This window comes from Magallana gigas, chromosome 4, assembly GCF_963853765.1.
Source record: "Magallana gigas chromosome 4, xbMagGiga1.1, whole genome shotgun sequence".
Taxonomy (NCBI): domain Eukaryota; kingdom Metazoa; phylum Mollusca; class Bivalvia; order Ostreida; family Ostreidae; genus Magallana; species Magallana gigas.
This window is the reverse complement of record NC_088856.1, coordinates 34,004,549-34,030,763: the sequence shown is the minus strand read 5'-3', so window position 1 is coordinate 34,030,763 and position 26,215 is coordinate 34,004,549. Positions and strand designations below refer to the sequence as shown.

The 26,215-nt window shown below is 34.2% G+C and overlaps 1 protein-coding gene across 4 annotated transcripts in view; it reads left to right on the top strand.

The window, feature by feature from the left end:
* Positions 1-10,137: 10,137 nt before the first annotated feature.
* The window catches only part of LOC105317406 (early endosome antigen 1), a 108,875-nt gene continuing 92,797 nt past the window's right edge, over positions 10,138-26,215 (top strand). For all 4 annotated transcript variants that reach the window (XM_034451183.2, XM_034451182.2, XM_034451184.2 and 1 more), the window contains exons 1-6: positions 10,138-10,214; positions 14,506-14,547; positions 17,406-17,504; positions 19,756-19,862; positions 22,691-22,838; positions 24,479-24,542. In XM_034451183.2, the coding sequence (XP_034307074.2) occupies positions 10,179-10,214; positions 14,506-14,547; positions 17,406-17,504; positions 19,756-19,862; positions 22,691-22,838; positions 24,479-24,542 (496 nt within the window). In that variant the 5' untranslated portion in view covers positions 10,138-10,178. The remainder of the gene's footprint in view (positions 10,215-14,505; positions 14,548-17,405; positions 17,505-19,755; positions 19,863-22,690; positions 22,839-24,478; positions 24,543-26,215) is intronic.

Sequence of the window (26,215 nt, the reverse complement as noted above, 5' to 3'; positions counted from 1 at the left end):
AGGTGCTCAAAGATATTAGATAAAGAGTGCAGTGGGGGTGGTGGGTGGTGACGTAATAAGTTTAAAATAGAATATAGCCCAACTCAAGTTTGTGATACATTACCATACCCCTTCTCTGATTTGACATATAATATCACTACATATAACATGTAGAAACAAAAGAAATTCACTAAATTCATAGCGCAATTACATGTAATACCTGATTGAACAATAGTCTACGATATTTTGCATTACCAAATGATAACAAACGAATAATTTTATGACTTTTGTCTATGTACATGTCTCATAACCCCTAAGATCTTTCTTCTGACCACATAAGGGACTTAATTCAAATTACTTAATTATTCAATCATGCTTAAATGCTTAAAAAATTTAATCGGGATGTACTTTAGCCTCGCCTACTATAAAGTAAAGTTAAGTTACATTTGTATTCGGAAAACAACCAAACATTGCAAATTATGCTATTTGATGTTGTAGTTTCGACATAACATTAACTTATTTCATAATACTGACAGTTTATATCACATGCCGATCATTTCTTTAAAAGAAATACTTTGTTTCTGTATTATACCGTTTACCGATAACTTTCCAATCATAGCGCCTTTGAACTTTGTTTCTGTACTGTTTACCGATAACTTTCCAATCATAGCGCCTTTGAACTTATGGAATCATTATAGTATATAGTATATAGGAACCAGCGTGTAGTTGTTGATTACAGTGGACGAGGTGGCCAAGTCACTGGCCCATGGAGAGCAAGTAGACATAGTGTTGTTGGACTTCTCCAAGGCCTTTGACAAAGTGCCACACCAGCGCCTCCTACACAAATTGCACTTCTATGGTATCAGAGGTAACACATGTAACTGGATCAAGGATTTCCTTGCGAAACGGACACAGCAAGTCAACTTAGAGGGTCAATCCTCTACCAGAGCTGATGTCATCTCAGGGGTTCCCCAGGGTACTGTGATGGGACCATTACTATTTCTCACCTATATCAATGACTTGCCGGAGCATACATCATCAGACGCAAGATTATTTGCTGACGATTGTCTGCTTTATCGGAAAATAAACTCCAGAGCCGATGCTGAGCAGCTCCAAAAAGATCTGAAGTCACTAGAGAAATGGGAACGAGAATGGCAAATGGAATTCCACCCCCAGAAATGCACAGTCATCCATGTATCCAGGAAACAACGTCCCATAACCAACAACTACCTCCTCCATGGCCACACCCTCGAATCAGTCAGCAGTGGAAAGTACCTAGGTGTAACCATAAACAACAGGCTGAACTGGACGGAACACATCAACAATGTCCGAGCCAAATCAAGCAAGACCCTAGGTTTTCTCCGTCGCAACATACAGGGATGTAGAGCCGACATTAAATCAGCTGCTTACAGTACAATCGTCAGGCCCACACTGGAGTATGCAGCGACTGTCTGGGACCCATATCAGCAAGCCCAAATACAACTGTTGGAGGGTGTCCAGAGGAGAGCTGCAAGGTTTGTCAAGGGCAACTATTATGTAAGAACACCAGGCTGTGTAACATCTATGATGGAGGACCTACAATGGGAGCCCCTCGTAACACGCCGACTAAGATCACGGCTCATCATGATGTATAAGATCAGGAACGACCTCATCGACATCCCAGCAACATCATATCTAACACCAGGGGATACTCGCACAAGGGGCAGCAAATACCGTCAGCCACCAACATACAAAGACGTGTATAAGTTCTCCTACTTCCCAAGAACCATCAGGGACTGGAACAGCCTGTCAGATGACGTTAAAGAAGCCAGTACCATCGATGGCTTCAAGAAGCAGCTAAACAACACCTTAGCTGTGTCCTATGACCCTTAAGTGACATGCAGACCATTGTTTTTACCCGATTTTAACTGTAAATAGGAGGCTTTTAGCTGTGTTCGATGCGTGCTATAACACTCGGAAACCGAGGCCAGCACATTATAGGAAGAAGAAGAAGAGTATATACATTTGTTTTGCCTCGGACTGGAATGGATGAATATAGCGTCACGTGATTGCCTTATAAATTCCTTTACACGGCAAGCGTCAAAATTTATCTGTACACAGTCAGTAACAAGCCTAATAAGTAATAGTATAGGTCCCTGTTAATCAACCTGTTCAGTGGCGTTGGAAGCAAATTGAAAGTGAGGGGGCTAGACTAATCATCAGAAATCTTGACAATAGTAATAAAAAAAAATTCCCAAAAATCATGAAAATCCTAATCCGGGGGGGGGGGGGGGGGGGGGGGGGGGGGGGGCTAGTATACCTATAACTCCAGTTTTCAGATATTTCAATCTTTTTAAGGTAACTTTAGGGTAACAATTTTTTTGCTGCGAGAAAAAGTTGGGGGGGGGGGGGGGGGGGCTGAACCCTCCCTGATGCTATGTTCCTAATGGTTAGGTCAAACTTTGCAAAAAAAGTGGGCACTAGCCCCCGCGGTTCCGACGCCTTTGCTGTTAATATGTAATTTATATGTGAAGCAAAGTTATATTATTCATTTTAATTTTATCTGGTTTATTTCTTTCTTTAACGTATGAACTTTGTTTACTAATTGATATTAACTCCTCATCTCTGACCTAAATTGTATTTGTTATGAAACATAGTGAGGAGTTATTTCAAAGAGAGGAGTTGATTTTATTATTAGGAGTGAATTATGCACGTGATTGAGGAGTTATTTTAGAGACGTTATATATAAAGGGAGATTGGCTGAAGTTCAGTGCGGGTGGTTTTATTTAGCAGAGTAGTAGGTTAGAATTGCACAAGTTTTGAATGATTTATACATATGTTTCTTGGATTATTACCTTTTATTAAAATTGTGAGAACAACGCTGACTTATTCTTTAAAAAGGAGAAACGTTGAGAAAATAGAAACGCTACAAGTGGTGGCAACGGTGGGATACAATTTTAATATTGGTAATTATGGATTAAAGTGAAAATTTTTATATAATTTGATTAACTTTTGACGTGTGGAATTATTATTATTTTTGGAGGGATTTATTAATGCATAGTGCATAGTGATGGATTATCAAGGACGACAAAGATTTGTGAACTATTATGACATTGTAGAAAATGGAAATTTTATTCTCCTTGGACAAATTAACGTAAGTGACCGACGAGAGTGTCCCAATTGTTTTGTTATGTTCAAGAACAACGAGAATCGTCACTACATTATTACAGCAATCGGAAAGAAAAGTGAATTTTACAAATGTCCGTTCTGTGGCTGCAGAATTAAAGCATTTACAGAAACACGTGTGGCGTACCGATAAACTTTCTGTGAATTCTTCTAGATTTAGTTGTTTGAATAGTAGTAGAACTTAGCAAGCTGGATATTTTTGTAAGTGCTGTTTTAGTGACACATGTTGTTTTACTTTGTTTGTTGCATATGCAACCAGAAAATAGTGACATGATGACTACGCCTCGAGGAACAACAAATATTCCGCAATCTTCACCGCGTACTGCCGTGCGTCGGAACTTGTTAACGGAATTCAATGAAGTTGATTCTCCTGTGTGTCCGATGTACAGAGAAGATTTGAATACCCCCTGTGTAGAAACAGAACTAGCAACAACCGAAGGTACCGCATATGTGAGCAATTCAACAGGATGGGGACAACTAATAGGATTTTGGTTCGGAGTGATTCCTATCTTTACAACTCTGTTGTATGTCGCCTATCAGTTCTTTCCTGGAGGAATAGTAATGTGGGCTACACGAGAACTGATCATTGTGTTAATATTTGTGATTATTTTTGTGATATTAATTAGTGTATTGTATAAATGCTGGATATCAACTGGAAGAACAGCTGGAAGATATCGACAACGTTCCGTGCGGGGTGCGATTCCAAGAGGTAGAAGTGATTTTCTGGCAACTCCAGAAGTTACTGACCAGACTGAAAGTAGTGTCAACATTCCAGTCAAAAGGACATTTTCCGGAGATGGATCGACTACCTGGACTGAATTCTTCAGATATTTTGAGAACGTTGCTAATTTAAATCAGTGGACTGTACAAAGAAAGAGGGGTGTGCTGTTAACTTCTTTACGTGGCCAAGCAGAGACATATGCTTATGGACTTCCAGACAACACCATGGGAAATTATCAGCATTTGACAGAAGCTTTAAATCAGAGATTTGGATATACAGCTCTGAAGGATAGTTACATTGCTGAAGCAAAATTACGCCGAAAACACGTTAATGAGACATTTAGAGATTATGGACAAGCGATTGAAGATTTATTCAGAAGAGCTTATCCTGGAAACAGAGCATGCGTCGATGAAAACAGTTTAAAAACGTTTCTGGATAACTGTTCTGAAAATGAGGAGTTCCGAATGTCAGTTAAGAGGACGAGGCCGAAAACAATTCAGGAGGCAGTTACATCAGCCATGCAAGAAGAGTGTATTCGGTTAGGCGAGGAACGGTCATTGAAAAATTCTAAGACAGTTAGAAGGGATATCTACACAGTCAACCCAAAACAACTATCCCGTGGAATTGATAAAAGTTATCAAAATGGAAAGAATTATAACACCAGAAAGAGATGTTATACCTGTGGATCATTAAGTCATTTGAGAAATCAATGTCCTAGTACAAATTCATTTGCAAGAAGGGAGAATGGCGGAGCAGTTCCCCAGGGAAAAGACGCGCCGCCGAGGCAGTAGGCCATGCGTCGGACGGCTACATAGACTGGCCTGGTGCTAATTCTGATAACGATTCTTCATCTTCTAATTATCAAAGAACCACAACTAATGACAAACTCGTTGATGATGAAAATGGAAGAGATGTGACAGAAGAATCTGAAGATTTCCCATCTTGTTATAAAATAAATGCAAGTAAAAACAAGAGAGGATTCTACGTTGATGGACTGATACAAGGTACATTTGTTACGTGGAAGGTAGACACTGGAGCGAAAAATACCTTCATAACAGAAGATATATTTAATAAAATTCCTCCAGAAAATCGACCAGTGCTGGAGCCAGCTAGAAAGAAGTTTGTGACTGCAAGTGGCCAAGATTTATATGTACTAGGAACAGCGCATATGACGTTAAACTTTGATGATTTTGAAACGGATTTAAGGGTATTCGTTGGTAGAGTTTCTCAGAATTTATTAGGAGCAGATTTTTATTCATATTTTAGATGTAATTGGGATCATGAGAATGGGGGATTGTTTGTTAAAGTTCCTGGTAATAATGCTTGTCTTAGACGTACCAACTGGATAATAGCAAGTCAGGACATTTCTGTGCCACCAGGACACGAAGTTGTTATCCAAACGGAATTCACTTACCCGGAGAACAGTGAAGGAATACCAGTTGTGTTATCAGAGTTTCTGCATAAACATAAGTTGCTGGTTGCAAGAACTCTGTTAAACGCAAGAACATTTAACGGATATTTAAGATTGTTTAATCTGGGAAGAGCAGTAGTGACAGTAAAACGCAATGCTAGAATAGCAATATTTTCTCCTGTTATTAAAGTTTCTAATAGTGAACGCCTGAATTCAGAGGAAGTTTATTTAGTGGAGGAAAAGAATCCAAAGGAATTACCTGCTCATTTAATTCCTGTGTATGAAAAAGGTCGGATTTACCTCTCTGATCAAGAGGCAAGTTTATTTAAGAAGTTTCTGCAGAAACGCGTTGCTACATTTGCTGATCCTAATGGACGCTTAGGACAGACAACTTTAGGAGAACATCATATTGTTCTGAATGACGAACGACCTTTTAAGGAGGCATCGCGGAACATGCCTTTATTTAAGCGTGATATTCTGAATAATGAGATTCAGAAATTGGAGGACTTGGGAATAATAGAAAAATCCCATAGTCCGTGGTCATCTCAGCTTGTTTTGGTGCAAAAGAAAGACAAAACATGGCGCGTATGTGTGGATTATCGGAGACTCAATTCGAGAACGATAAAGGACGCATATCCAATACCAAGAATAGATGACAACTTGGACGCTTTAGTTGGATCGATGTGGTTTACCTCCCTAGACTTAAACATGGCGTATCATCAAGTACCGATGTCGGAGAGAGATAAGGAGAAAACAGCATTTGCGACTCCCAGAGGAGGACTATATCAATATAGCGTCATGCCGTTTGGGTTGTGCAACGCGCCGGCGACATTCCAAAGGATAATAGAAAAAGCTCTTTGTGGATTACAGTGGAACATTGCTGTTTTATATCTTGATGACATTATTGTGTTTGGAAAAAGTTTTCAAGAACATTTAGAAAATCTTAATCAAGTTTGTGACAGACTGGACTCAGCAAACCTAAAATTAAAGCCATCGAAATGCTTTTTCTTCAGACAGGAAGTAGAATTTCTGGGACATGTAGTTTCAAGATATGGTGTGCACACAGACCCGAAGAAAATAGAAGCAATTAGGAACATACGAATTCCTAAAAACGTAACAGATTTACGAAGATTTTTAGGAATTATGTCATATTACCGGAAGTTTGTCAAAGGATTTGCAGAAACAGCTAAGTGCCTTCATGCTTTAACTAAGAAAAATGGAGTATGGAACTGGACGCCGGAATGTGATCATGCTTTTCACGAACTTCGAGATAAGCTTATACATTCTCCTATACTTGGATATCCAGATGTAGATGGTGGACCATTTGTGCTAGATACAGATGCTAGTAATGATGCGATTGGTTGTGTTTTGTCACAAATTCAAAATGGTGAAGAAAAAGTGATGCAGTATGCCAGCCGAACTTTAAATTCCCATGAGAAAAACTACTGTGTAACGAGAAAGGAAATGTTGGCTGTTGTTTTTTTTATAAAACATTTTAAACATTATCTTCTTGGACGGGAATTTATCTTACGTACTGATCACGGTTCCTTAACCTGGTTACATAGGTTTAGAGATCCAGATGGCCAAGTCTGTCGGTGGTTACAGCAGTTATCGGCGTTTGATTTCAAAATTATTCACCGACCGGGAAAACGTCACAGTAATGCAGACGCTTTATCGCGTTTACCGTCAAATTATGCAAACGACAGTGAAGAAGTTTGTAGACAGTGCAATCGAAAATTAAGTGACATTTATGATGGAAAGCAGCAATCGCATATACACGAACTAAGGAAAGATATCAGTGAAAGTGGAATGTGTGACCAAGAAAATATAATTTGTAATATTGTGAATTTATTTAGTGAGGACCATTGTTCTGAAGTAAAAAGCAAGAAGAAAGGACGCACGGAAAATAGACCAAAGCGAGCCATAAGTGTTGAGATGCCAGTAAACGAGTTATCGTACGAGAACATACGTAAGGCACAAGAGAATGATGACGGAATATTTCCTATTTTAAAGTTGCTTAAAATGGGAAAAGACAAACCCTCGTACCAGGACATTTCACATTTACACCCAGAGTGTAAATTTTGGCATGCACGTTGGGAATTGTTACGAATTCATAATGATGTTTTGTGTATTCTTTGGACAGAAAAAGATGAAAATAGACTGCGTATTTGTACTCCGAATAGACTTCGCGAGGATGTAATGTGGTATTTACACGATGCGCCTACCTCAGGACATATGGGAATTTACAGAACGCAGCAAAGAGCTTCATTTTCATCATATTATTGGCCGGGGATGAGACAAACTGTTCGTGATTATGTGAAGTCCTGTGAAATATGTGAAGAACGGAAAAATCCTGGAAGAAAAAGACGACATTATATGGAAACCTATACCGTTGGTGGAAGATTTGAAAGAGTTGCAGCAGATATAGCAGGACCATTTCCTAAAACCGCAAATGATAATGTGTACATTTTAGTTATATCGGATTATTTCAGTAAATTTGCGGAAATATTTCCGATACCAAATATGGAAGCAAAAACGATAGCTAATGTATTTTTCCGGGGCTGGATAAAAAGATACGGGTGCCCATACGAATTTCACAGTGATCAAGGTGTACAGTTTGAAAGTTTAGTATTTAAACATTTGTGCTCTATGTTTGACATAGCGAAAACAAGAACAACTGCATTCCATCCAAGATCTGACGGAATGGTAGAACGACTCAATCGAACAATTAAAGATATGTTGTCTAAGTATATAAATGTGAAACAAACTGACTGGGACGATTATATTGATTGTGTTGTGATGGCATATAACTCATCAGTTCACGAAACGACTGGAATTACGCCTTTTCGCATGATGTTTGGTTCGGAGATGACTATACCCGTAGATTTACAAACGGAATCTCTGGAAATCGGAAAAGGAGAGAAAATATCGGAAACAAAATATGTGAAAAATTTGTGCAAAAATTTGGAGCTTGTACATAAATTCGCTAGAGAGAGAACTTCGGGAGCAGTGTGCAGACAAAAGAGACATTATGATAAAACAGCTGTGCGAAAAACTTATAACGAAGGTGATATTGTACGGAAATTTCAGCCCAAACAAATTGTTGGCACAAAACTTAAATTAGCTCGAAACTGGACTGGACCATGGATTATTACGAAAAAATTAAGTGATGTGTTGTTTGAAATTAAACATTCGAGAAAATCTAATCCCGTCATTGTCCATGCTGACAATATAAAATCATTCCAGATACGAAAAACAGCAGAGTTAAAACTGAAACACCTCCTCAAATTCAAAGAGATGCCGAGCAAAACTGTCAACACGCCTGAGCTGGATCCCTCCTCAAATTCAAAAGATGCCGCCGAAACACCGCGCGTGGGAAAAGCTAACGCGCCAAAGACAAACCCGAAGTTGTGTATTCCAATTCAAGATCCTCCTCGAACTGACCAACCACGTGATCAACAGACCGTGGGTATGCCTAAGAAAACTATGCGGGGAAGAGTCATTCGCAAGCCAAAAAGATATTATGAAAACTGTATTAGGTGATAAATGTGGAATTGTTTTTACCAGATTGGATAATTTTAAAAGACATTTCAACCATCAACACAAAGAAAATGTAAACTTATTTCAGTGCATGTTTTGTGATAAAGTTTTTAAGCGAAGAGAAAATCTGCGCAGACATTTTTACAATAGACATTATGATTACGATGAACAGCTGATAAATGATTTTGATTTGTGTTTTTGAACTGTTTATTCCAAAAATCATGGATTTTAACCACAGAATTATTAAAAACCCGGATTACAGTGACATTTCGTCAGATGAGAATGAAGATGACTTTAATCAAGATAGTGACACTATTGCTTATTCTAACGATGAAAAATCTATGGATTTCATCATGATATCAGATGAAGAAGAAGACGATCAGCAGGAAGTGTACGAAGATACTCGTGAGGTTGTTGTGACACGATCAGTCGAACTAAGTATGACCAGTGTTTCGGTTATAAAAGATGGTGAGGTGATCAATGAACAAAGAACGATGGACATTAATGTTTGCGAAAACTTAGATAGAGAAAGTGCGAACATTTTAGCGCAAAGAACTTTGGAGGAAATTTCAATTTTTCTAGCGGAACTAAAGAGACGGAATTCAAATCCCGAGTGACATTTTGTATATATGTATATATATTAGACTATTTTTAGTAATTGTATAATATTTTGTTTTGTTTTGTTTATCAATGTTTATTATTGTTTTGTCGGAGTCAAAACTTGTGCAGGGGGGAGTGAAGCAAAGTTATATTATTCATTTTAATTTTATCTGGTTTATTTCTTTCTTTAACGTATGAACTTTGTTTACTAATTGATATTAACTCCTCATCTCTGACCTAAATTGTATTTGTTATGAAACATAGTGAGGAGTTATTTCAAAGAGAGGAGTTGATTTTATTATTAGGAGTGAATTATGCACGTGATTGAGGAGTTATTTTAGAGACGTTATATATAAAGGGAGATTGGCTGAAGTTCAGTGCGGGTGGTTTTATTTAGCAGAGTAGTAGGTTAGAATTGCACAAGTTTTGAATGATTTATACATATGTTTCTTGGATTATTACCTTTTATTAAAATTGTGAGAACAACGCTGACTTATTCTTTAAAAAGGAGAAACGTTGAGAAAATAGAAACGCTACATATGAGAATTTAACTTAAATTTTTACTTAGACGTTCATTCTTTTTTTTTTACAGAAAAAAATCGTGTTTCATTCAATTCCGAACATTCTGTACAGTCAGAGACTATGTCTCTGGTACATTGTCTATTTAACAACTACCCTGGGTTCCTAATTTGAATAGGATCAATTACTGTAGCTACCTCATTGATCGCATTTCCGGAGAAAGTAAAAGTAGGTGTTACCAGAATGTTTAAGAGGTTGCTGAACAGAAAAGATGAAAAGGTAATCTACATAACCTTTAGTTTAACTTTGACACAAACTATATGCTGAAAAATTCATTTACGACTGTGAACGTTACAAAGGACGCATATGAGGGCGTCCTGGAGCGATGGGCCAATTTACCCAAATGGCGATCCAAGTGGAAAGTATTGTTATATAGTAATACTGTTTTGTTCTTGTAATATGAATTAAAATAGTTATTTAAAATGAAAAAATGATTTTTTTATTAAATTAGTTTTGTTGACAGGTATCGTAGTTTAAATCGAGATTCCTCTGACTCTTGCCATATATGCCACCGTTTGCAAATGAAGTCATATGTGTCGCTGTAGACTTATAGAGCACATTTGGACAATTTTTAATAAAAATACACATATCCGTGAAAGAAGTGAAATTCAAATAGATGAGGGAAAAATATATGGCAAACCAAATTCTAAAAAATGAGCAAATCATGGTTTCACAGTCAACTAGGTTTAAACGGTTAAGGTTGTAAACTATAGTTTATGAACAGAAAACTACTGGCATGCAACCAGTTCTCGCCGAGTACCATTTCTCGCAAATACATTGTGATGTCATTTTATCAACACATAAAATTATAGACGAAAAATGATGTCACAATGTACTGGCTAGAAATGGTGCTTGGCGAGAACTGGTCGCACGCCAGTATAGTTAACACCGTCAATCTATATTTCACATCTGTAAACCATAGTTAATGCAATCATCTATGTTTCAGAAGTGTAAAACTATAATTAACCCTTGCTCTGCTATATTGTTATTCAATTTAAAGAGCACCTGTGCTCAATTGTTTTGGAAATCACATTTTGATGACATCAATACTTCATCAATGCATAAAATCTTTATTTACAAAGATATATATATGAAATTTTCCAAAGTTGTAGAGCACAGTTGTTTTGTTTTTTTGAGAAAGTTTGCATTCATTTCATAAAGAATTGTTGCCATGGCAACTAGCGATGTTCCAATCATCGATTATAATCGAAAATCGATCAATTGTTATCGCATTGTAAGCGCTTGATCATAAAAGAATTCATTACGATTAATCGGTTGAGGTTTTTTTCCCTTTCAACGAGCGCATATATATCATAAACAGAATATTCTAGGCGTGAACTATCTAAACCCTAAAAAGGGTCTGAAAATGGCTGACATGTCAGATGAGCTCCATATTCTCACTCGGGAAATATAGCACATTCCCGAATTTGGACGCATCTTGGTTTCAAGAAAATTTATGTTGGACTGCCTATACTAAAGAAAATCTTTTGAATATAATTTTCTTATAGCTAGAAATACTAAGTATATAAAATTACAAAAGCCTATAGTCTGTCCCAAGTTATTGCTTCCATCAATTTTCGATGATTTTTAATAAAAATACACATACCTGTGAAAGAAATACAATTGAAATTGATGAAAGGGAATATATCCAAGATATCTTCATTGAACAATTATCCCTTTTCACTCATAAAATTTCACAGGAAAGAAAATAATTTTCTTACGGGGATATATAATGGGAAATGTTTACATCTTTTCTCCATTCGTAAGTACTCGGGATACCTTGCGCGATTTTTTAATGTTATTATCCGGGCTTATTAATGGCTGATGCAATGCAAAATCTCCGCAGACATTCAATTTTGGGATGTGTATTGAAACCCAAAGTGGTAGAGGGGGCGTTTCAAAACAGATAATCTGGACATTTTTCATATTAGTGGATGAACGTAGTTTGAGCTCAAAGGTATTTACTATTATTGAAATATCAAGCAAAAAGTGGTGGAAGCAAAAACTCGGGACAGAGTATAGTAATAGGTCTGTTCATTGTAACTTGTTTATTTACATTTATTTAGCACTACACTATAAAATATAAAAAATCTCCGATTATAATCGATAATTAGTTAGTTGTGGGAAACCGATTATCGATTATGAAAATCTCACCGATTCCCATCACTAAAGGTAACTATTTTATTTACTAATTGCAGAAAAAACGTTAATATTCTTTTTAAATTAGCATCAATTTTATTCAAGGCAGTGAACCAAAGGACAATTGATTTAAAAATGATACAAAAATAACAAAATAATACAAAATTAATTCATAGTCTTAAAATTTTTATTCAATGAACTAATATCACCTTGTGATTTGACACAATTTCAATTGGAAATTAAAGTATCATTAATTGAATTTTTATCATATCACTGTAAAAAATTTGGACCAATCATTCTTCAGGTGGCATTTTTTCTAGGTTTTACAAAAAGATATTTCCCAAGGTCATATTCAAAGAGGTCAAGGTCACCACAGCAAGTTAAAACCCAAAACCACATTTTAAACATTAACAATGCGTTATTTATGTTGACTACTTTTAAGAAATAAACAGCAATTTAAAAAGTTCATCGGGATATGAAAATTGTTGGTCACGTGATCAAATCCTGTGAAGCCCGAAGGGATTCTCGGTAGATTTGATCCAGTACCGTATTTGGAAATATCCATTTGACAATGTGTAATGATGCCCATTGCTATAACAACGGCAAAGAACTTCTTCATCTCTAAAGCTGTTGTATCCTTCCATTTTTTAAAGCGAGAATTTTCCTTTAATTGTTTGTTTGCAAGAAATTGATCAGCGTATTTGTTTCTGTCATCAGAGATATTCTGGTAATCAAAGTCATCCGTAAATATAGTTTAACTGTCGATAAACCTAGTTTATCATCTGTGAAACGTTATTTAACGCCGTTAATTTTTATTTTACATCTGTAAACCATAGTTAACGATTATCTATGTTTCAGAAGTGTAAAACATTAATTTACACTAAAAACAAAAATACTTTGCGATTGCAAAACATAAACTATCTGATGAATATAGCTTCATGATTGTGAAACTATGTTTAACAACTCTTAAATATAGTTAACGAAAGTAAATTATAGTTTTCAGATGTGAATCTATATTTATCAGCAAAATCTATTGTTAACGTTATTTGCAGACATGTAAACTTCGATAACCATTTGTTAACTATAGTTTACAACCGTTAAATATAGTTTTACAGATGAAAACTATAGTTAACAAATCATTAACTATACTTTGCGATTTGTAAACTATTGTCACCAGTCGATAAACCTAACTTTTCAAATGTGAAACTATATTTAGCTTACTTTTTTGAATTTGGCATGCCATAAAAATAACCAAGATAAATTCATTCACACATTATCATTGTTCACTCAGAAAAATTAATAGGAACGAAAAAAAGATTCTTTACTGAGATTTATAATAGTAGGGTGATTCACCATGCATCGTACACCCTTGGATTTTTGTCTTTGATCATGCATCAACTATATTCCAGATATAATACAACTTAATGTTTGAAATAGTACAGGTTTTCCCCTTGCTTAATTATTAGAGAAAAAATACCGGTAGCGAAATTGTTAAAAACACAGAAATAAAGTAAATTAATGAAGTTAATGAAGAATGAAGAACTATTTCACCATGGATTGGACAATATTTTACAAATTTCAAACAGCTATACAGTAGATATTAAAAATAACAAAATTTACTGGTTTCAATGGTAAAATACCCAGGTTAGGCTACATAAAATTAATTTTTAGATTCTAATCCCCGCCTGCTCCTCAGAAAATGGCCCGCCCTGATGCATTTTATTTTATCCTGAAAAAAAATTGTGTGAAAAAAAAATTCGGGAAAGAAAATCCGGCTTTGTATACAAAAAATTCAAAACATTTTAATGGCTGCCAAAACATGGGGAATACTGTTTGGGAAAAAGAGTACCAATTCATTTCCCATAGGGCTAAATGTTAAAGCTATACACGCTATAATTTTCATCAAATTTGAATGACAATGAAAACCCATGTGTTTGTCTACTAATAAAAGTCGCCTTTATTCTGTAAATTACAATGGTGAACTCCATCTCGTTATAAAAATACAGATTTGTAATTGTTTATTTCGCAAGTTGTCAAGAAATTGGAGTCTAAATAAATTTCAATGTCTATAATAAAAATACAATGTAAAAAGAAACATTAACTGACGAAACATTAAAGAGAAAATATGTCACATATGTATTCTTACTGTTTATTATCTTTCAATAATATCATAATCTTCAGAAGATATTTATGTAATGAATAAAAATATGAATTGAGTTTAGGTAACTTTAAATAAAAAATAAACCAATTTAAGTATTTTTAATTGAAATTAAACCTGAGTTGATCTAGCTCTAGCTATCACAGTGATGAATATTTTCCATTTTTCCAGTGCTTTTTTCACTTTGATTCTTTTCTTTAAATTTTGCTACAGGCTTCATCTCAAGGGGTCTCCAGCCAAATTGATGAGGCACAGGTAAGTAAATTTCATAATTTTTATGCATAAAAATGCTGTTGAATAAAATTTTATACCATTATTCATCACCCAGTTTGAAGCAACTCTACTGGTACTCATAATAATTATTATCATTAACTGATCAAGAATTTTATGTGCTTTCTGATTGATCTGGAAGATCTTAAGACTTCAGGTGTAGTATTGTGGTCAGGAGATTTGGCCCCATTTGTCGCTGACTTTAGGGGAAGAGTTATATATAGGAGATGTGGCGCCTTTTGTTGCTGACTTAAGGGGTAGTGATAAGGTCAAGAGTTTGGCACTCTTTGTTGCTGAATTCATGTTTTAAAAAGTTAGGGAGATCTGGCATATTTTATTATTGAGTTTAGAAATAAAGTAAAGTACAGGAGATTTGGTGCCTAGTAAGTACAGTAGATTTGTAATTATTTGTCTTTATTTCATACTTAAGAGTTAGAGCGTATGTTACATGTACTATTGGGAATAAACAAGATAGTTTGCTTCATATCTCTTATCTTCTTTCATGAAAGATTAACCAACATCTGGAGATCACACGCATATTTTAAAGTTTCACTTCAAAATCTGCACATTCATTTGTATTTAATAGCAGTTTGTAAATATTAGAATCAGATTTCTATTTCCCAAGTGAATAGGTATGAGATTTATTTTCAAGAATACTTTATTTCATCAGGAAATTAGTGTAACCTGCTTTCTTTTCAACTGTCCTGTTTATATTAATATATTTACACTCAGTGTGTTTGCATTGAGAATATGTGAAGTTCAGTTTTCAATAACGCGTCAAACCTGATCATGGCGTATGCATGAGCACAAATAAACGTTGTCATGTGATTTAAATAGATTTGTTATTGAATGCCGCATGTTAGCACGGTATGATAATTTGTCTGCACAGATTGGTGTGTTATAGGACCAACTATATACAAAAATAAGCATTCAATGCTTATATTATTAGTTGTATGAAATATTTTTATACCCCCTTCAAAGAATGAAGGGCATATTGCTTTGCTGCTTGTCCATCTCTCTGTCGCTCGGTCAGTCCACCAATAGTTTCAGTTCATATTCTTCGCAGAGATTGCACGTATTTAGATAAAATTTGGTATACAGATTTATTATAATGTCTAGGTCAAGATTGATTTTGAATACGATCAAGCAATTTTTGACAGAGTTATGCCCCTGGGACTTAGAAGAAAAATTTCAATTATTTGCAGTTTCAATTAATTTTCTTCGTGGATGTTTCCATGGGAGGGGGTGCGCGCATAAGTGTTTACAAACATCTCTTGTTGTATCATTGCTTTAAAGCCATATTATATATACGCTCTTTGTCAGGGTTATGAATAATTGATGGAACATCCATAGAATATTTTATTTAGTGCTCTTTTGCCGCTAAAAATATAGTGCCAGAAACTTTGCTGAGAAAACTCTTTTTTGAGATAATAAAGATCTGATTTAATTAACTATTATTTTTCAAAATTTCATTTCAAAATAAATAATATGTAAGTTTCATTTAATCTTACAATAATAAATCAATTCAAATGCATGAAGAGGTTCACTTGTGCTCACATGCTCATACGCCATGTGTGTTATTGAAAATTGAACATCACAGATTTCCAATGGTAACAAAGGGGAAATAAATACCATGTGGCCCTTTGACCTCTTTTGAGTTCACCTGAGCTGAAAGTGAGCTTTTCTGATAACTTTTTGTCCTGCATCCGCCTGTTTGTCCGTCCCTCTGTCTGTAAACTTTTTACATTTTTGACTTCTTCACCAGAACCACTGGGCCAATTTCAACCAAACGTGGCATTAGGCATCATTAGGTGAAGGGGGTTCATGTTTCTCAACATGAAGGGCCAAGCGGGCTTTCAAGGGGAGATAAATAGGATTTATTGAAATTTTTTTTAGATATTTTTCAAAAATCTTCTATAAAACCATTTGGGCAGAAAAGCTGTAACTTGTGTGAAGTTCCTCAGGTAGGGTAGATTCAAGTTTGTTCAAACCCCAGGGGTAGTGTAGGGGCACAATGGGGAGGGAATATATTTTTACATAGGAATATATAGAGAAAATCTTTTTCTAAAAAAGAAAATCATTTTCTTAGAAAAGGCGCAACGTTAGTGAAAGCAACCTTAGATAGTGTATATTCAAAATTTTTTTTTCTCAAATCTTCTTCTCAGAACACAATTGGCCAGAAAAGCTGTAACTTGTGTAAAGTATCTTCAGGTAGGGTAGATTCAAGATTGTTCAAATCATGATCCCCAAGGATAGGGTGGGGGCACAATGGGGAGGGGATATATTTTTACATAGAAATATATAGAGAAAAATCTTATTCGAAGAAAAAATTTCTTAGAAAAGGCACAACTTTAGTGACAGCAACCTTAGATAGTGTAGATTCAGATTTGTCAAAATCATATTTTTCAGGAGTAGGCTGGGGCCACATCTAGGGGTCCAATTTTACAAAGGAAAACACTTTAATTTCACCAAAACTTAAATATATGGTTTTACTTATATGCAAGCATTTTGACATGTTGCTGATTCTTTAAAATTGTTTAGATTTTGGTCCGTGGACAATTCTTGGGCTTCACAAGTTTGACGAAGGTGTATATCCCATTTAATTTAGATCTTCTTGAGAACTGTTATACTCAATATGTGAAATGACTGTAAAATCATCATGTGACAAAAAGGGCTCAATGATAAAAAGAATATCCAGGGGAAAAATATTTTTTGAGTACAGGATCTGTTATACTACATTGTCCAGATATTTTGTATATGACTCTGTAAAGCTGATTTTATGATGTCTATTGTTGCTCAGGTGAGCAATGTGACCCATGGGCCTCTTGTTTTTTCTTTTGCAGGGGTTTGTATGTCCTATTTGTATGATATCTCTTCAATCTGCTGAGGGATTGCAGCAACACTTTGAAGATGCTCATGATGAAAATAAACAACACCAAGGGGTATTGAAAGATTAATTTGTTCTTCATCTAAGCACATTAACTTTTCTGACCAAATTTTGTGTATAGGGGCCTATAACCTTTCAATTGCAATAGTTCACTCCATTTCGACTACTTTTCTTATCTTTTCTTCGGAAAAAATTTAACAAAACTTAGCACAAAGCCACAATGCACCCCTATTTAAAATGATTTTCACCTTCAGCGTAAGGCCAAAAAAAATATTCCTATATCCTGTCACCTGACCAAGAAAATTAGGGTAGGTAGGTAGGAAAAAAAAAATTTTTTTTAAATATTTATTTTTTAAAACTTGGAGCATATGTGTCAGTGTGTAATAATGAGAAAGAAGTATATTCACAGTGTACAGTATGTTAATCATGATTTAAAATTTCCAAAGGTCTTTGTATTATTGATGCATGTGATGTATAGAAAACAACAGGCAAAAAATAGATTAATTCTTTATTTAAAAATAAAAACTAATATTATTTGCAAAATTTAGTCTACATGTGTATGAATGTATTTATCCTTTTCTGGATAAATTTTTCTGTATTGTATTAGCTTAATGTCAATATTAATTAAATCAGTCTCTGTACTCTTTGATCCACTTACTACCGTACATTATGTAGAGGATCTGTTAAATTCTCAAGAAAATTTAGAAAGCAGTTTTATGATAATTTTAGCATTTATTGCATTAATTAACTACTATCAGGTTATTAACTAATTGCAATATCAGGATTTAAAGTAATAAACATTGTTTTTGTAATTTCCAATGCACAGTATGTTGTTGCATCACCCGTATTAATATAACCCCTGAAGATAAGATAGTCACAAGTTTATATTAACCACAAGGTTAATTTATGCAGTAAAAATGTCTGTAGATTAGATTTTTATCATTCTTTTGCCAGTGAGGTTAATTTACACGATTTTGAACTCAGAAGATAAGCACCTTCACTTCTCTTTCTGAGGAAATTCTGAAGTTACCGATCACCACCATGATCACCAAAAAAACTTAGATTCAGTCAGGCAACAGGAAATGGGAATAATATTTTTTTGGCCTAATGACCTATTAATAGGGTATACCTAGCTAGCATAAGATATGAATGTGAAGCATCAAAGCCATTCGTTTTTAACAATTATTAAAACATAAAAATTCAATAAACCAAATTATGTTACACTGTTCTAAAGATATGGAAAATCATTTTATTCTCCTGCAACTCTAATTTCAATTCAGTTATCATGTTTGACCATGGTAGCAAGCCACTGTATTGATCAAGTCTAAAAGTTCCCTCAAATAGATAGAGAGAACTAATATGAATCTCCTCGTTTGGGCTACTGACGATGATATTTCATAAGACTACCGGTATTACTGACACACACGCACACATATCGGTTAAGTTCATGTAATAAAAATGATATACTCCAAAAGTCCTTATTCCAATTTGCTTCTATTCATACCCAAGCTTTGAAGGATAGGGGGTATACTGTTTTATATTTGTGTGTCTGTGTGTGTGTGTCTTTCTGTCTGTCTGTAACAAATTTCTGTCGCATTTTGCCATAATTATGGTGGTGTTCCTTTTTGAACAAAGGACTATATATGGTTTGAGCCTAAAATGGCCCTCTAAAATGAACATTGTCATTTTACTGTAATTCTTTGTTTTATTTGTACAAATATACATTTGAAGTTTTTTCATAATTTTCATTTTGATTTTAGTCCCCACAATTTAAAAATATGAGTTCATAAAGTTTACCTTTTCCCGCCATTTTCTCATTTTTAGCATAAAATGGCTTGTTTTGAGGCAGTTTTTCTTTAAGGAAACATTGAGCGACTGTTTGAACAAACAAAATATTTTCACCAAAGATGTATCTCTCCAATACTTATAAGTGACAAAAAGTTCGTTCTTGTTCAAAGAGTCGCTCTATATTTCCCATTCGAAAAAAGATAAGAAAAATGTCAATTTTTGATTGATTTTGATTGAATTATAAAAATAGCGTCACTTCTGACGTCATATACAGCCAGTAAGTGCATATAAATCAAATAAATAGGTGAAAAAGATATTTCATGTCAACTCTTTTATAAAATAACACAACAAAGTAATGTACCTGAATCATTTTGAAAATAGCGAATTTTGGGGGCCAAATTTGACTAATATCATATATAGTTCTTTGAAGTGAGCATTGACTCACATATATACTGTATCTTGTTTTTTCCCCCTATATTTTGGATGTCTTGAACACTTTGAATTTATTATGTTTGTAGGAAGGTTTTTTGTGTCCCATATGCAAGATATCACTGTCATCCCCAGAAGAACTTCAGGCTCATTTTGACTCCAAACATGATGATAAGTCTGTTGCAACTGAAAACAGGTAATCTATTTAAAAGTTTCATGCACCAGTAGGGTGTAGTACCTCTATAGAAAAAATAACTTTTTAAAGCTCAGTACTCTGCATAAATTGGTGTGAGAATAAAAATACTATCAAATGCTCACATGCTTACACATGCAATCACACACACAGACATGCATATTTTTATTGGGGGATATATTCTAATAAATGCTGCCCTTAATGCTGGACTATAGAATTAATTCATATTAATAATCATTATCAAATAATCGACAGATTTAAAGCTTTGCTTGAAGTAAAAGACTAATTATAATTAGTGGTTCGGAGACTCTCCCTGCTACGTGTATACAACTGAATGAAGAAATTTTAATGCATGTAAAAAACAGCTTGGCGCAGGTGAATGATCAATACAATTTAAGAATATTTTACTTTAAATTGGTAGAGAATATATATCATGCTTGGGAAACCAACAGATTTATCCCAATTTTAAGTAAATTGCTTTCAGTTAGTAAAAATGTGCTTTATTTTGATGATTTAGCGATGTGTTTTTTCAGTATGTTTGATAAACGAAATATTTATTTCAAGCCCATGCAAGCAAAAATTTCAAAGTATATGACAGAACAAAGGATTCTTCTTAAAAATATGTATGATTTAATGTCATTAATCACTTGCGCCGATGCGATTTAAGTAGATAATTTGCAATGTTAGGATATGCATATTACGTGACAACAAAGTACATATGACGTCACAAAAATGCATCGAAAATAATGTTTAACATTGTTGTCAATATATGTTATTAAGCTTTTAAGAAATACTCCTGGTCAAAGTATTTATTTGTTGATTCAGAAAATATTGTTTTTCAGCCGTATTTTAGCTCCAGGACACCTTAACATTGCTGCATCCCCTTTTGTACAGTACAGCAGATAGATATTTCTGCTGAATTCATAGGAATATGTTGCTCTTGAATTTAATGTTCAGTAACTTCAAGATCTAAAAAACGAGTAGTCTTGAATATTGTATTATCTGTACATAAAATGATTACACTAGTATATGGATTTTCATGTAATGTTTTCATAAAAAAAAAATACTTATCATAAAAGTTATTTTTAGTGAAATCTTTAGAATAATGTTCAGCAGTATTTAATCATTTCACCGCTTCTTGAAAATCGACGTTATTCATGCCATATGATGATGTCTGTTGAGACTTTGATGTAACAATTGACAAAAAAAAAACATTGTGTATTTTTATTTCAGGGTCAATTATAAAAATTAAAAATAAAATTTGCATAATAAAAACATGTGCACAATCTTTTTATGTTCTGTGTGAGTTGAAATTGGGTATAATTTATCTGTTTCAAGTAAAATTAAATTTGATTCGTAAACATCGCTTTCTTCTATAATAATTCTATATGTAAAATGGCTGGTACAACATGTTTATAGGACCAAATTTTGAGGGCTCAGATAGCATAAAAACTATCCTGTCAATTTTGTTTTAATTTGGCAAAAAGTTAACTTATTTGTTATCCTTCCATCGCTGAAAATTAAGAAAAAATCATATGTTTGTAATTTTCTACATATGAAATTGATAAACGAAAACCCCCTTTTTCCTATATAATTTTATATAAAATGTCGGGGATGATTCGGACATATGACCAAATTATTGGAGTGGCAAATAGATAAACTATCTGGTCAATTTATTTGAGACTTTGCACATAGTTTACTCAGCTGAACTGAAAGCTCAAATGAGCCATTTTTATCACATTTTGTATGTTGACCGTCTGTCTGTCTGGCCATCCGTCTGTGCAAAATTCGTGTCCGGTCCATATCTTTCTTATGGAGAAACATTGGAAGTTCATACTTCACACAAAGATTGCTATTGACTTGAGGGTGAGTCATGACCCTGACCCAAGGTCAATTGGACAAGGTCAAGGTCACTGGCAGGAAAAGTGCAAAATTCGTGTCCAGTCTGTATCTTTTTAATGGATAAACATTGGAAGTTCTTACTTCACACAAAGATTGCTTATGATCTGAGAATGTGTCTTGACGTTGACCCAAGGTAATTTGGGCAACTTCAAGGTCATTGTTCAGGGTTGTCTCTAAAAATTGAAGTAGAAGGGAGAAATAAAAAAGTAGAAGGGGATCTGAAGGTCTAGCTTATAGCTAGATTGTGTTTGAAATGCAATAATAGCCGGGTAATTACGTCACTTTAGGCGGGGGAATTCCCCGCTTCCCGGGTCTTAGAGACAACCCTGATTGTTTATAAAAAAGCTTTTATCATCCCCATCCTTCTGAATATGGTCTGCTCCGATGCATTTTATCTTCTTTTTTTTGAAATTGTGTGGAATTTTTTTTTCCAAAAAAGTGGGCTCAGTATACCAAAAATTCAAAATATAATGGCTGTTTGACATGTGATTCATGTTTGATTCCATTCATGTTTGTTATCATAAGGATGCAAATGTCTTTGTCCATTAACAGTTAAGTTGAAATAAATTGAATTTAAAGAATAGAAATTGGTTCAGGTACTCATGTTAGCATTAACAATTAAAAAAAAAAGAGAGCAGTTGTTATTGATAGAACGTGAGGGTTAAATAGATAGCATCCATCATTTTCTCTTTTAGAATATATTTGAGTCATGATGTTTTTCATAGCAGGGAGTATCATTTGTGAGCTTCTTCACAGTACCTCTAGTTAACCGTGGTGGGCTGCGATTGATAAAATGTATCCCGGGTGCCTTGTGTAGAACTCTGAACAATTAAATTTTTTGTTTGGATTGAGGTATCGGATAAATCGCTCAATTTTCAAGGAGCTGTTCAGAATAATTGATATTTGATATTTGCTTTTGATATTTGTAGAGATGGGGATGTTCTTGCAATGAGACAAGAAATTGATGATTTGAAAACATCATTAAAGGAAGAGAGATGGTACACAGGAGAATTGAAAAAAGAACTTGAAAAGATTCCGAGCGAAGGAGGCACTAAAGCTATTCCCTTGTCAATACAGGTGTGTTGTTGAGAGATATAAATTTATTACATGAGTATCTCTAAACATGAAAATAAAGCTATTTTAATGCATTAACTTTCTAGGTCACCCAAATGACCCAGGTGACCTAAAGTGACCTATTGGTATCCATCCATCACTGTCCGTCATCATGCATTGATATAATGTACTACATTTGTTAACAAATAAAGATTTTTAACTTCTTCTTGAAAACTGCATAGCCAATTCTTTTAAATTTATTACAGTACCCGCTGCGTTATTCTTTACAATCCTATACTATCGTATCGTGTATCAATTCTATCACATCGTGTGTGTATACTGTTCTATCATGCGTTAATCCTATCCTATTGTGCGTTAATCCTATCAGGTTTATCATTTGATTTTAACAGTTTTTCCGTTTATCCTATCATGTTAATTGTTTCATGTCTTTTCATTAGCAATTACAATCATTTCAAGTAGTTCAGTGCGCCGTATATGAAAATTTATCGAACAAGAAATGTAAAACCCTATCCAGCATTTTATCATAATACTAAATTCTGAATTCTTAATACAGAGGATTCCACTTAATCTGATAGTGGTTAATCGAATAATTCGATTAATCTGATATACAGTTGTGCCTCAGATATCTGGACGCCAGATAACCGGACGCTTCAGTTTACGGACAATTTTATATGGGAACAGATTTTTTTATACGTTATTTTGTCTCATTTATCTGGAATTCCGTGTTCTGGATCTGGACGGTTTGTTTTTACCACAAAACACTGATTTACTACTAATCTTGCTTCCTTTAACCGGACGGTAAAAATTGATGATATCCTACTCAGTACAAAAGATTACTCCTGTCAATTAAGTTTCACACCTTTTTACGTGCTAGACCCTCATGAGTAGCTTGTATAAACACACTGACTTCCCAAATCACTTTCAAAATTTGGAAAATTGTGAACAACAGTGTATCACACACATATCACACTTGGACACAAAGAATTTAGTTAGATTCGGTTATCATTATTGTCCAGTTAATGACAAAATAATAAAATAAAGCAGAGTTCTTTATATCTAAAAACGTTCATATCAACAGACAAATCTAGTATGTGTTGCTATATGGTATGAAAGGCAAAAAAACCTATTATCAACACTGGGAGCCATTGTATACAAATACATTATCATTCATGACAACTGCTTACAATAGACACATTTCAGATATCCGGACGCTTCACCTATCCGGACGATTGGACTTGGGAACGAAAGCCTCCGGATAACTGAGGCTCCACTGTAATATAACCCTTTATATTTTTTCCTGAAAATCCAATAGGAAAAAACTATTTTCGGTTAATCTGAAAGGATTGTGACCATGTAATAATTATTTCCCACCCTCTTACATTGTATATTCCTTTGTTTCATTGTTTGACACCCCTCTTGTGTACACAGTTACTCTTTACTGGGCATTAGTTACACTTAAATGCACACGGGTGGCTCCCTTCTTCGTAAGATGAAAGCTACCGTCATCAATAGCTGTTCCGGATGACCGCACACAGGACTGACCTTTCCTGTGTACACATTTTATTGTTTGTTTATTTACCTATTGCATGTGTTAATTTCATGCTGTTGGTATTTAGTTGGTAATGGAATGCTTATCATTGCAGGAGAGATCAGAGTTAGAGATGATGAGGCTACAACTAAAAGGTTCAGAAGAAAGTCGCACACTGTGTAAGTCTAAGATTGATGGAAGAATTGGTATAAGTTATTATTGAAATACTAAACACTTAAACATCAAGAATGAGTGATGAGGATTTTATTATTCAAAAAAGAAAGCATTCCTTAATTAATCTAGAAAAACCAGACTTTTTTTGAATTGCAAATACACTTATTCCCCCCCCCCCCTCCCCCCCCAAAAAAACCCAAAACAAAACAAAAAAACAAACAATCTAAACATTGAACTCTATTTCAAATTATTTATGTCTTTGTTTTAAAGATAAAAATCATTGTCTTCACCCAAATCTTTATTTGAAATTGAATAAATGACAAACAAAATATTATGACCAAACATTAATTAACTCAGATAAGAAACTGTTGAAATTTGTTGTGCTTAGAAGAAATATAGAAGAGTTTCTTAATTTAAGTGCAATGTGAATTTTAGATAAATCTCTCGTTAGCTTTGTGATTTGACAGTTAGAAGAATTAAGTGTTTGTTTTAAAAAAAAAACAGCATGAGAAACCAATGAAAGCAAAATGAGAATTATCTCAGACAATAAAACAGTAATCTATACCAATTTAAGTATAATTAAGGAGATCAGTGATAATAACATTTCAGATATACAATTTACATGTATCAGCAGGAAAATAATTTGTTCTAAATCGACGTTATCCACATCAGAGTCAAGGTCTTACAATGATGTCAGTTGACACTTTGACATAACAATTGACAAAAATAAACATCATGCATTTTTTTAATGCAGGATCAATAATTAAAATTAAAAAAATAAATTGCTAAACAGCATATGAGTGCGAACAATTGTTGTTCTGTGTGAGTGGAAAGGTATTTTCTATCCATTACAAATAAAATTTAATTTGATTCTTAAACATCCTTTTATTTTATACAATTCTGTATATAAAATGGCTGGCTTAACATGTTTATAGGACCGAACTATGAGGGCGGATAGCATAAAAACTATTTGGTCACTTTTGTTGTAATTTGGCAAAAAGTTTACTTATATGGTTAGGACACACGAGACGTTCCTCAATTTTATATAATTTTCATTGATATTTTATTCCTTATTTATTAACATTTAAAACCTGTTAATTCTCAAAATTTCAAGGTACATTACCAGGCTCTTTTCGGAGCTAGAATATTTCGAATATTTTGTTAAAAAGCATGCAAAATGCATTTGAATGCTTATAAATAAAGCAATACTATACATTTCAATTAAACACTTTTTATCTAAATAAAAAAAGAATCATATAACATGAAAATATAATTATAAAATTACTAAGTGGAAATCTTCACTTTGTGGAGATAGGAAAAAATAGGAAAATGGAAGAGAGGTCGCGTCTGACTTTAACCTTCCATCACTGAAAATTAAAAGAAAATCGTATGTTTGTAATTTTTTACATGTAAAATTGCCTATTGTTAACAAATTGTTCCTTGTCTATATTTTATATTTGATAAACTTACCTGCAATTTTTTTGCTAGCTGTTTATATAGCATGTTGACATCAACGTAACTATTTGACGTCATACTCGAAAATCGGAGTTGAACGAGGCTTACCAAACTCTACGTCATAATAGCCAATGATTAATGGAAAGGGATGTGATAAAATTATATCACACGGATAGGCAAATTTCCTGTTTATATCGCACAGGGAAAAAAAGGGTATATTTTC